The sequence below is a fragment of the Mytilus californianus genome, unplaced genomic scaffold (genome assembly GCF_021869535.1).
Source record: "Mytilus californianus isolate M0D057914Y unplaced genomic scaffold, xbMytCali1.0.p SCAF_1, whole genome shotgun sequence".
Taxonomy (NCBI): Eukaryota; Metazoa; Mollusca; class Bivalvia; order Mytilida; family Mytilidae; genus Mytilus; species Mytilus californianus.
The window spans coordinates 85,837,434-85,849,482 of record NW_026262581.1 but is presented as its reverse complement, the minus strand read 5'-3'; the positions used below and the strand labels follow the sequence as shown (position 1 = coordinate 85,849,482).

At 33.7% G+C, this 12,049-nt stretch overlaps 1 protein-coding gene across 2 annotated transcripts in view; it reads left to right on the top strand.

The window, feature by feature from the left end:
* The first annotated feature begins 1,210 nt into the window (after window positions 1-1,210).
* Window positions 1,211-12,049, top strand: part of LOC127725560 (dehydrogenase/reductase SDR family member 11-like) — a 59,203-nt gene continuing 48,364 nt past the window's right edge. The window contains exons 1-2 of one of the 2 annotated variants that reach the window (XM_052232626.1): window positions 1,211-1,257; window positions 4,026-4,170. In XM_052232626.1, coding sequence (XP_052088586.1) covers window positions 4,039-4,170 — 132 coding nt within the window. In that variant the 5' untranslated portion in view covers window positions 1,211-1,257; window positions 4,026-4,038. Of the gene's footprint in view, window positions 1,258-3,860; window positions 4,171-12,049 lie in introns of those variants that run through there. The other variant, XM_052232621.1, reaches the window with a different exon arrangement.

Below are 12,049 nucleotides of genomic sequence, written 5' to 3'. Positions count from 1 at the left end.
CACCTATATTTTGTTACAGGGGTGCCGTTTGCATTCGATAAAATACCCCCATTCATATATAGACTATGTCCAAATATTCGATTTATTCGTATGGCTTACATAAAATGTGTTCCTATTCATATTTACTGTGAATGATAAAATGCTACTGTAAAAGTTGGAGATTAACACTTTCACCACAGGAATAAATGTATTTAATATTCATAGATATTTTGACCCATTGATATACTAGTACATTGTATTGTTTAATAAAATTGCCACCCATTGATATACGAAAGGCTGAAAGTCTCCATTCATTCATATATTTAACATTCTGAAAAACGGACATCGGTATACAACTTATTTTTAGGGAGTGACCCTATACATTAAACATTGAACTTTATGTTTGTACAGCCGTCTGTGTCTATTTAGCGAGCGCATGTCAGATAGTATGGTGGTTTCACCACATATCCACAAATCTGAGTTCATTTCTGCATGGCCACTCGTCTGTCTAAATGTCCAGTAGTTTGTCTACATGTTCACCAGTCTGTGTGTGTCTGCAAGTCAATCTACGTGTCCGCCAGTTTGTCTACATGTCCAGCAATCAGTCAGCATGTTCAGCCACCAGTCTAGATATGTGTCCACTAGTCTGTCGACATGTCTACAAGTCTGTCTATGAGTCCACCAGTCTGTTAACATGTCCACATACAGCCTGTCTTCGCATCCACCAGTCTTTCAGTTTGTGTGTGTCCATTAGTATGTCTTTGGGGCCACCAGTCTGTGAGCATGTTCACGGGTATGTTTATGTCTTCACGATGATTGTGTGGTAACGCTAAACTATTTAAAAGAGGATAATTAATTTCCAACTGACGTCGCCGACGTTACTAAAAGGGGAAAATTAGCTTCTCGTGTTAATATGGGGAACAATTGGCCTGATCCTGGTTTTCCCCCATCACGCTGAGGAGGAAAAGTTGGATCATGCCAATTTTTCCGGGGGGGGGGGGGGGGGGGGGAAACTGGATCGATCCAGTTCTCTCCCCCCCCCTTCCCCCGGAAAAATTAGCATGGGGGAACAATGGCTATAGGACACCAGGTATCATTGATTATCAATAATTATTGATAATCAATGGTGCACTTGTATATTTTGTAAACACTGGTGTTGCATGTGGGATGATTCATACTGTCTTTACTCCATGCATATTTCGTTAGTTATTATTAAGTTTCAATCTGTCACACGTATGTCATATAAATCTATATATTATGGTACAAAAGGTTTACAAGGTACGTACAACTTCTTATGGTAGCTCGAGGCTGATTTTTTGTCATGGATGCGTGTATTCAATATGAAAATGTTTCAACAGTGATTATTCTTAAATGTAGATATTTGTTTTTTATACATATGGATAAAGTTTAGATATATAAAGCATTGTATGTATCGATGTAAAACATGTATATGCAAATCAGGTCTCTGTGCATTTTGTCGATTGCTCCGTAGTTAGCACTTAACTAAATTCACATACTTTGTTTTTTTTTATTTTGTCCATAGCATTTTTCAGTACTTTTAAGTAACAATCAGTTAGAAATGGCTTGGCGCATCAAATTAACACGAATCAATCACAAAACACAAATAACATAAAAGCAAAAGATACCTGCGACTGTGTTTTTGTTAGATGTTTTTCTGCTTTGTATTGATCTGATGAGTTAAGCCCTAAAACTGATTTTTATAGTTTGTTCTTATGTTGTAATGTGCAGCTATGTCCCAGGTTATGGGGAGGGTTAGTGCCTTCAAACATGTTTAACCCCGCCACATACTATGTGTGCCTGTCCCAAGTCAGGAGCCTGTAGTTCAGTGGTTGTAACTGGTTCGTGTCTGTCATATTTGTTTTTCTTCAATCGTTTTGTTATAAATTAGGCCGTTAGCTTTCTCAATTGAATTGTTTCATATTTTTCATGTCGGAGTCTTTTATAGCCGACTATATGGTATGGGTTTTCTCACTTCTGAAGGTCGTACGGTTGCCTACAATTGCTTACATCCACTTCATTTGAACTTTGGTGGATATTTGCCTTATTGGCAATCATACCACATCTCCTTTTTTATACTAAGAGTAGTCGCAATTACTGAAAACTAGTTCAAAACCAATTGCTAATAAATAAATAATCCCCAAGACTAAACTATCAGTCAGTGCACATCCAACGTATTTAGTGTAGAGACGTCATATTCTTCCAGACTTATCTACCAATCAGTACACATACAACGTATTTAGTGTAGAGACGTCATAAACAGTATGAGAAAAGTATGACATTGTCATTCAGTTACTTAGAGAACGGTCATTTAAAACCTAATAGGGGACTGTGAGGAAATAAGGGGTTCCTTGAGTTTTTTCTATGCCTTAGATGGGGGAGGGGTGAGGTCAAATATATTTGAAAAATTTGAACAATTCTGTATTTGAAACATGCAGTAAAGATATCTAGTTTAATGAATATACTAAACCAGTATCTGATTCTCCAGCAGTAGTGTCTGTATCAGTTGATTCAGATGTCATATAGAATAGAGAATCTTGGAAACTGCGAATGTGCCAGAGACAACAACCCGATCAAGTAGCAGAAAACAGAAGGCCACCAATAGGTCTTCAACGTAGCGAGAAAATCCCGCATTCGGAGTCGGGCTTCAGCTGGCCCCTGAACAATGTGTACTAATTCAGTCACACTCCGAATAGTATATCTATATCTCTGTTGTCATCATCATTGTCTTTGATCTTCATTTTAATGTTCTTTCTGTGAGCACTACCTACATTTGATTGTTTGTTTGTCAGACATAAAGAATGACAAATACAGGGATAGTTTCTTAACATGGTTCATAAAAACATTATGATAGAGAATATATTTCAAATGTTCTCGATAATAATATCTAGGAGTTAAACGTGGTATTTTAAACATCTCTATGTTAATTATTTTCCTAACTCCTTTTTGACCTGCAGTCGAACTCAGGTGGGGGCACACCTGACGTTACAATCCACAATATCATGAAAGACATCCGCTCGGCGCAATTGTTAAGATGGCAATCTTACTTATAAAATTCCTGAGTTTCAACATGTTGCTGAAATTGAATGAAGGTCATTTGTATACATGTTTTGACATTTACCCATAAGACCCTCTTTCATTTTCAGCAAATTAAGTTCCTTTGTCTGATCCTGTATTGACAGTAAAAGAATTATGATGAAGTACAGCATAAAAGCGCTGTTCCTTTGCTTTTTTATTGTGAATTTACTGATGTTGTGTCACGGATGGTTACCCCATATCCTTTGTTTCTCTATAAGATCCGGAAAAAGTTTCCTGATTTTACAAAACAACTCCCCTGTTTGAACTTTTGCATTATCTGTTAAATAATAATAATAAATAGATATTGCGTGCATTTAAAGTTTGTTCAATAAAACATAGGTTATGAGAAATGTTGGGGAGGGGTGAAACTATTGTGTTTGAAAGGGGAACTTGAATTTCTTTTCTTTTCTTTTTTTTAAAGTGGGGACTTAATTATAAAATAAAAGAATTTCAATATTTCCTCTCAGGTCTCCCCAATGAAAGAATAAGAGCATGCAATTTCAGATTTCCATTGTTCAGCAAAATCTTACATAACCGTGTTTGCTTAATGCAAACTATTATTGGATTGATATTGATTCACTGAATCAAAAAAGGAAACAAACAATGAAACATATGTAGTGGATATTGACATTTTTGTATCCTATTTCTTGCACATATGGTCCATTGTATGTGTATATATTGATTTTTCTGTATGGCGAGTAGGGTTTTCCTCTGATCTTTTTGTTGATGCTTTATTTGGATAATTTTAGGATTGCAGTCTTTTTTTTTTATTAAAATAATAAAAATGTTGATAATAAAAACAACTGACGGGATCAACGTTCAATTGGATTCTGAGAATGCTTAAAAACCAGACGGTTAATGTCTCACAGTTTATAAACATTCACATTATTTGTTTTCGTGAATATCTTATAATTTAGAGTTTTTAGCACTTTATTTTACAATGTTTTAAGAAACTAAAAAGTTATGGAAACATGGAGAAATAGAGTTGCCTTGGTAACTGGAGCATCAATGGGTATCGGATATATAACATGCAAGAATCTAGCTAAACATGGCATGAAAGTTGTTGGCTGTGCAAGATCTGCAGACAAACTGAAGGTGGGTGTAAAAAATATGCTTAAAGGGGATATAACAGGAATTACCAAAAATATTGGACTGCACAATAAACCTTAACAACCCCCGTTTAGTCTAATTAGATTACAGTTCTGTGAAGAATGCTTCTGTTTTGCGAGCAACATAGGAAAGCTATCTAAATAAACACCGTACAGACATACATCGATTAAAAAGTTAAAGTCATTCATTCTGGTGGTTTCACGAAGTTAATTTAAAGGGAGTTAAGATTAAGAGCCCAGCCTCTAATTCAAGTCATAGATACAAGATTATCTCCCATGGAATCTGACCAACAACATATTTTAAATGCTTATTCATGCATGTTTTGATTCAAAATGATATCTCATAGAAATGTACAAGACATTTTAAAAGGAACAGTATAAACACTTTTGACTTGACAATTATATAGCAAGTAAAAAATGACTATATGTAATAGTTATACACCGAGGGATAGGTGTGTCTGGATAAGAAACCCCGTCGGCCGGAGGCCGGAGGGGTTTATTATCCAGACACGCCGTATCCCGAGGTGTATAACTAACCTACCCCCCATTCTAAACCCTACATTTGTTAACATTGATTATTAAATGAAAAAAAACAAAACGATAGCATATTTATTGACAATATCAAACCATGATTTATAAGAATTTTTTTTATTACATGAAACCCCACTAGTAACCTTTCTCAGGGTATCTTGGTTCAAACTTTGACAAGTGAGTATATTTTACAAATGTCAAAGTTGTTTTGCATATTCCCGTTAAATCCATGTGCTAAAATGGATCAGCGGGTCAAGGTTGACCGTTTCGTGTATTCTTATTACAAACAAAAAATACATCATGCTCCTTGTAAGCAGTTGTCAATATGGACGGGTATAAGACGGACGACATTTTGTGGCAAGCGTTGGATTTGGCAGAAGAGACTTAAGATAAAGGCAATATTATAACCCAAAGTACTTACCTGTATGAGTGTAATAAAGGTAATCATAACTGTATTTTATATCTTACGATTTTATAACCCCCCCCCCCCCCCCTATCTTCTCGAGAATTAACAAACATTCATATTCGGACATACTAAGGGATATGTGTGACCCGACTACCAGACACGCTCAACATACAAAGATACAGATTTAATATTTAGGAACTCCCTTTTTGGGGGCAAACAGTAGCTGATCCAGCTGGGGGTTCCCAACTCAAGAGAAAAAAAGGGGGGGGGGGGGGTCTAACCATTTAAATGCATTGATCTTTTAAATAAAAGACGGGTCCAAACCGCGGAACCCCCACCCCCAGATCGGCCAATGGGTAACCGGGGGGGGGGGGGGGGTCCGGGAGTTAGAATCCCCATTTTTTTTAAAGACCAATGCTTTAGAATAGAGACATATGACTGGGATTAAAAAAAAATACCTTCAAGCTTAGGAGCTTTAAAGGATTATTTTTGTATTCAAAATAGATGCTTAATTTTTTTTTTCGCTATTTGAATTTCCTAAAATGTTTTTTTAATATCTTGAAACAATTTGTAGTGAACACTATTTGTAATTTCTTATGTTCATGCTATTTAAAAAATAATCAATTTCTATTGTTACGAATAACAATGGACTTTGTTTGTGGGATGCAGAAGCAGGGGTTTCCAGAAACCCCGCTCGTCACACCCTGTGGTCAAAATCCTTTGTTATTCGTAACAATAGATCTATTCAATTTACACTTGTTTCAGAAATAGAAACTATGAAGAATAACAATAGAACTGGGGTGTAATTAACCTTAATATGATTTAACCACAGAATATAACAATTGATATACACATGTATAATTAAAGAAGTTCATCTGCACCAATATCAATGGTCGACCTCCTGGTACAATGTGATTAAGACATGTGTTAACAAAAACATTCTCTTGCCTTGATCAGTATGTTCAGTTTACTTGCCAACCAGTTATCCGTTGTATCGATATAGATGTAGTTCTACCCGGTTCTGTATAATAAATGTAGTTATATGGTTATGTTTAAAGACGTGCAGAAAACTGTCCCTGCGCCGGACGAAGTCGAGAAGAAATACAAATCTCCTTCTACCCGTGGAATAAACAGACAACATGCAAAGAAGCGTAGACTCGCCAAGCAGTCTGGAAACAGCCAGCCCACTCGGGATCCGGAACCAGAAAATCTACGTTCTCCGCCAATCAAAACATCAGACAAGAGCAGGATACAAGGGGTGAACATCTAAAATCGCAATAACAATATATACCAATCATCTCTGTGACAACAGCTACGAAACAAACTGTTTATCATGGTCTACCTCTTCTTGGAATACCACCTCAATGACAGCTTAACCAACCCTTTTCCAAATTCTGAAAATATTTAAGCTCAACCAACACCATAGGGCGACCATACGAAACCTGTAAAATAGTAAAGTTCGTTAAAAACTTCCATCATCATACATTTCAATGACACATTTAATAGAATTGTTAGTATGCTTTCACTCGCAATACCAGTAATGATAAATGGACTGTTTTTCTCACACCAATTTGGTAAATTTCTAACCATTTGAACAGTTTGATTAGATGAAACAAAGTGCAATTGGGTCAGTGTTCAGAATGAACTGAAATACAGGTGGGAGCAACACTAACAATCAAGTCACTGTAATTGAGATATATGTAATTAAGTGCAATATGATGGGACAGAGGGTATGTTACTGGTGATAAATGGGAAGTTTACAATTGGAAAATTGAAATCATCACTTTTGTTATTGAGTCTAGTTTAAAGTCGTCCATTTGTCAATATCAATCAAGAGATAAAAAAAAAGATGCGGGAGATACCAATGGGATATTCAAACCCATTAGTCGAAGACAAACAGACAACGTCACGGCAATAAAAACAAAAAAACAAAAAAACGAAAAGACAAACAACAGTCAATAAAACACAACTTAGTGAACCAAAGACTGACCAACACGAATCCCAATAAAAACCGGGGTGATCTCAGGTGCTCCCGAAGGATAAGCATATCCTGCTCCACATGCGACACACGTTGTGTTGCCCATGTAAGTACAATTTGATGATGAGTCTCATTTGGTGAGGATTTTCCCCGACTTTATTTAAAAGCTATTTTCAGTGATATACGTGCAAGAATTTTTATTGAAACTCACTGTCGTTTTGATTTTTTATGCCCCACCTACGATAGTAGAGGGGCATTATGTTTTTCGGTCTGTGTGTCCGTTCGTTCGTCCGTCCGTCCGTCTGTCCCACTTCAGGTTACAGTTTTTGGTCAAGGTAGTTTTTGATGAAGTTGAAGTCAAATCAACTTGAAACTTAATACACATGTTCCCTATGATATGATCTTTCTAACTTTAATGCCAAATTAGACCTTTATCGGGACTCCGGGATCGGGTGTTTTTAAGCTCGGGATTTCGGGATTGATCCTTTCGGGATCCGGGAATTCTTTTTTCGAATTTCGGGATGTCGGGATTTAAATTTCTTTTCAATTCGGGACCTCGGGATTTCATGTTTTTAAGCCCGGGATTTCGGGATCAGGACCCCTTTTTTGTTTCAAAAGATAAACACAAAAGGATATTTGTAAAAACAACGGAAATATCTTATTTACATAAGTATGGTCTAAATTTGTGCAACAGTTCTTTGGAACTTTTTATAAATTTAGATAAAAAACAGCATTTTTTGTAGTACTAAGTTTATCTAATTTAAAAAAAATTCCATCGGTGTTTTGATCATAAAAATTGGTACAAATAATCTTCATACATAGTCAAGCCAAATGTCATTTTAAAAAATAGGGGTCAACTCGTTTTCAAGCTAATGATAAAAATGAGTCGAAAAATGCATCTTTTAGCACTATGTCACAGTTTGACGTCGAGAAAAAGAACATGTTACGTTAGCGACGTCATTATTTCCCCTGTAACTGTATCGTGTGCCCTTAAAGTTATTTATACTGCAATCAGCTATTTTACTATACAGATAAAGCTATACGTATAAACGTTAGCTTTATACGTCAATGACCTCAACTAACCTGTTAGCCACGCCTACTTACCGGAACTACTGTATTTCAACTGTCACAGAATATAAGTTCCGCCATAATATTTATTCCAAAGATAATTTATTATGTAACAAAAGTTCCAAATGGAATTAATGTTATGTGATATTTATTCCATAAGCATAATAAAAGGACCGATGCCTCGGAATTTTTATCACATAAAATAAATTCCAATAGGAAGTTTTATTACATAATAAATTATCTTTGAAATAAATATTATGGTGGAAATTTTATCGTATGACTGGTATAACATTTTGACTTTTATCATTTTGACCATTTGACATATCATTCATTAAAATGAAAGTAATCAGAAATTACGGGTAAATTGCTTTTACAAGAAAACAAATTGGAGTTATTTTGATTTTTTAAGCACAGGGAAATATTCATAAATACTATTTCTAATCCAAAAGGAAAAAGCATTATGTAATATCTATTGGAATCAATATCATGTAATATCTATTCCGATTGTAAAAAGTATTATGTAATATTTATTTTTATTGGAAAAAGTATTATGTAATATTTATTCTTATTGGAAAAAGTATTATGTAATATTTATTCTTATTGGAAAAAGTATTATGTAATATTTATTCCAATCGGTAAAAGTATTATATAATATCTTTTCCGACCCAAAAATAATTGTTCCCAATGTTGTAGACATTAAATAATCATTTCAAATTATCCACAATTACTGGCATGCATATTTTACATTTAAATGATATTTGTCTCATTAGAATTAACATTTATATTTCACAGCTGAACTTGTTAACATATTTACTTACCTTCAGCATAAGTACCATCATTTGTCTAGGTTAGTCTATGGAAAGGTATATACTATGAAATTTAGAGCGAGGGGCTTGCCCCAAGCTCTTAATTTCATAGTATATACCTTTCCATAGACTATCCAATTTAGCACATATTTACAACTCGAGTAATCTTTTAATTGGTCTATTGATAGTTTATTTTGGCTGACTACTTGTATCACAGGTGTTTGTAAAACGGAGCTCATTAACGAATTTTGTAAATCTACTCACTAGTATCATTGTAAAATATGTGATTTCAAAAGGCCCTTCACTCCAGAATGAAAAGATGGTAGCTGCTGGTGTAAGTATGTATACTGATATAAAGCGGTGTTTTACTATACATGTTCTTCTTACATAATAAGTTGACCAAAAACAGGCAATAATTAAATTGCAGTGGAAGCTTTACATGTTTTGAAAACATTTTTTAAATTCACAGTAAAACTAAAGCTATAATAAGTTTGAAACATATAGATAGTTTGTCCCCAAAGATATAGTCTAGCAGATAGGCATTAAAAAGCAACTACAAATAGATCAGAGATTATAGGTTTTGTGTTTTTTTTTTTATTAGTTCAAAGTAAAAACTAAAAGATTTATCAGAATATGTTTATATATATATATATAGGTGGCACATTATCTTCAGACATAATCACAGTTTTTCAATTCATGACATCGTCCTAAACATGCATGAAATATTTGCCACTGGACATTAAGCAACCAATAATCAATAAATCAATCAATTCATGACGAAATAGATCACTTTCCTTAAGAAAGTTTAAAAAATTATCACCAAGTTGCTTCAATTTTCCTTTACAAGGTTTCATAGTACACACTTTTCTGTGTACAAAGTAATTGCATGGATGATACATTATCATAATTTTAAGATATCGTTGTACTCTAATCAAGGTATAAAGAACCATATGTATTACCCTTTATTTAAATGATAAAATTTGCAATTGTCAAAAACATTTTTTAGATCCAAAGGTTTTAATAGCAGGATATTTAAAATCAATGTGAAAACTAATTACAAACTATTTAATTTAATTTGGAACACAGCATTTTATTTCAAAATAGCCAGTGGCAATTTTTGTTTTAAATATCTTGATTACGATACAATGAAATCTTACCCTTGTGGTCATTCATGCGTAGTTACTTAGTACACAGGAAAAGTATGTACTATGAAAATTAGAAGGCAAATATAAGCAATTTGATTGGACGAGAAGTTGTAAGTATGTGCTAAAGGAACTTAAATATTTTTTCGTACTCATCAGCCTCCATGTTTATACATTCAGGTGTTGTGTACAGGTGAATATATCCAACTCATTAACACTTTTCAATTTACATAATAATCATATAATCAGCATTTAAAACCTGTTTTGATTTAGATAATAATCAATCAGGTGTAAACTAAACTTCAGCTTAATAGGAACATTTGTTATACTCATCAACATATAAGATAAGTTCCTAATATCAGTGGAACAAATATAATACAGATGGAAAAAGTATTCCATGACAGAATTTCCGCAGAACAAATATTATTATAATATTGTTTCCCTCAGGAACAAATATTATTAGGAACAAATATACGTTGACACAACAACAATGTCACGTCACAACCATGACAACGTGTAGTAACAATTGTCAAACTTTTGTAAATTTAAACTTGTTATGTCTTGAAATTCGTAATTTACATACCATTTTTATAAAATATTATTAAATTATAGTTTATTTCTTTCTAATTCCTAAAAATGTCAATGTCTTATCGCCTGGACTTTATGAGTTACTACGCTCATAGGGAAATATCCAACAATGGTACCCCAAGAGGGAAATTCCAAACACTTTTTTTTAACAATAAATTTGTTACGTATTTTATTATATTTTTTTATGTTTTTTATCGATTTCAGTATAAAGACAATATACGTTTAATGTCTTGAAATATAAAATTTATTTGTATTCGGCACGAAACAGGGGGAAATGCTCGGTAAACCTCGCATTTCCCCCCGTTTCTTAGCCTCATACAAATAAATTTCATATTTCAAGACACTATACGTATATGACACATTATTTGGTATACCAGTTTTTTCACCATGGTACATAAAATCACCAATTATGAATCATTTTCCCAATTTTTTTTATTAAATGATGTGTTGTTGTGTGTAATATATATTTGACTAATAAATGAAATAAAAGTGTTGCTTGAAATCGTGTTGTTTTAATTTAATCAACTTGGAAGTGACCGTTTTTTATCAGAACTGGAGGAAATTTTCGGGACACGGTAAGTATTTCAATATTTTAGTTTAATTTTCACATCATCTGATGAGACTGGCAATGAAGTAAAAAATAAAAATAAACTAATCACATTTTATAATTAAGAAAATGTATTAATAAATTTGACTGATTCACCGTGTGATTTGTAATAATTCATTTTTCATTGAGTACAATTTCTCGTAACTGTCTGTCATAATACACCTTCGACTTCACCATGCTGCCTCGCTAAAATTAAGAAAGATCTTAACTTTGATATTGGTACATATTGTAGTATACGCATATATGTTTTCAAGATATTCTCTGCTTTAAGCTTTTCTGATCAAATTAAAAGCAAATAAACCTTATTTTCAAAATCACAAACAATGTCGGTCAGTTTCCGGTGTTACGTGAAATCTACTTTCATTATGCAAATTAACAAGAACATCTATACATAGGCTAGGAAATCCTATTCAGACATGCGCACTAATTCATATGAGCGTTGCGTACTCACTCTCTTACGTCATAAATCTAGTTGAGAGGTCGATGTAGAACAATAGAGAATTTCTGTCCTACTTGTTACGTGAAGTTACGTGAATGGGTAAGTTACGTGAAATTGATAGAAAAGATGAAAATAATTTTAAATAATCACAGAATAGTTATAAAAACGTCCTCATGAGTGAAGCATTAATTGTTTGCTAAGTACTGAACGGGACTTCCCTGATTGTTCCCCATTGTTTATCTTTTAAGGACAAAAATAGAACACTTTTACCGACAAGTGATATGGCCTCACGTAACTTTT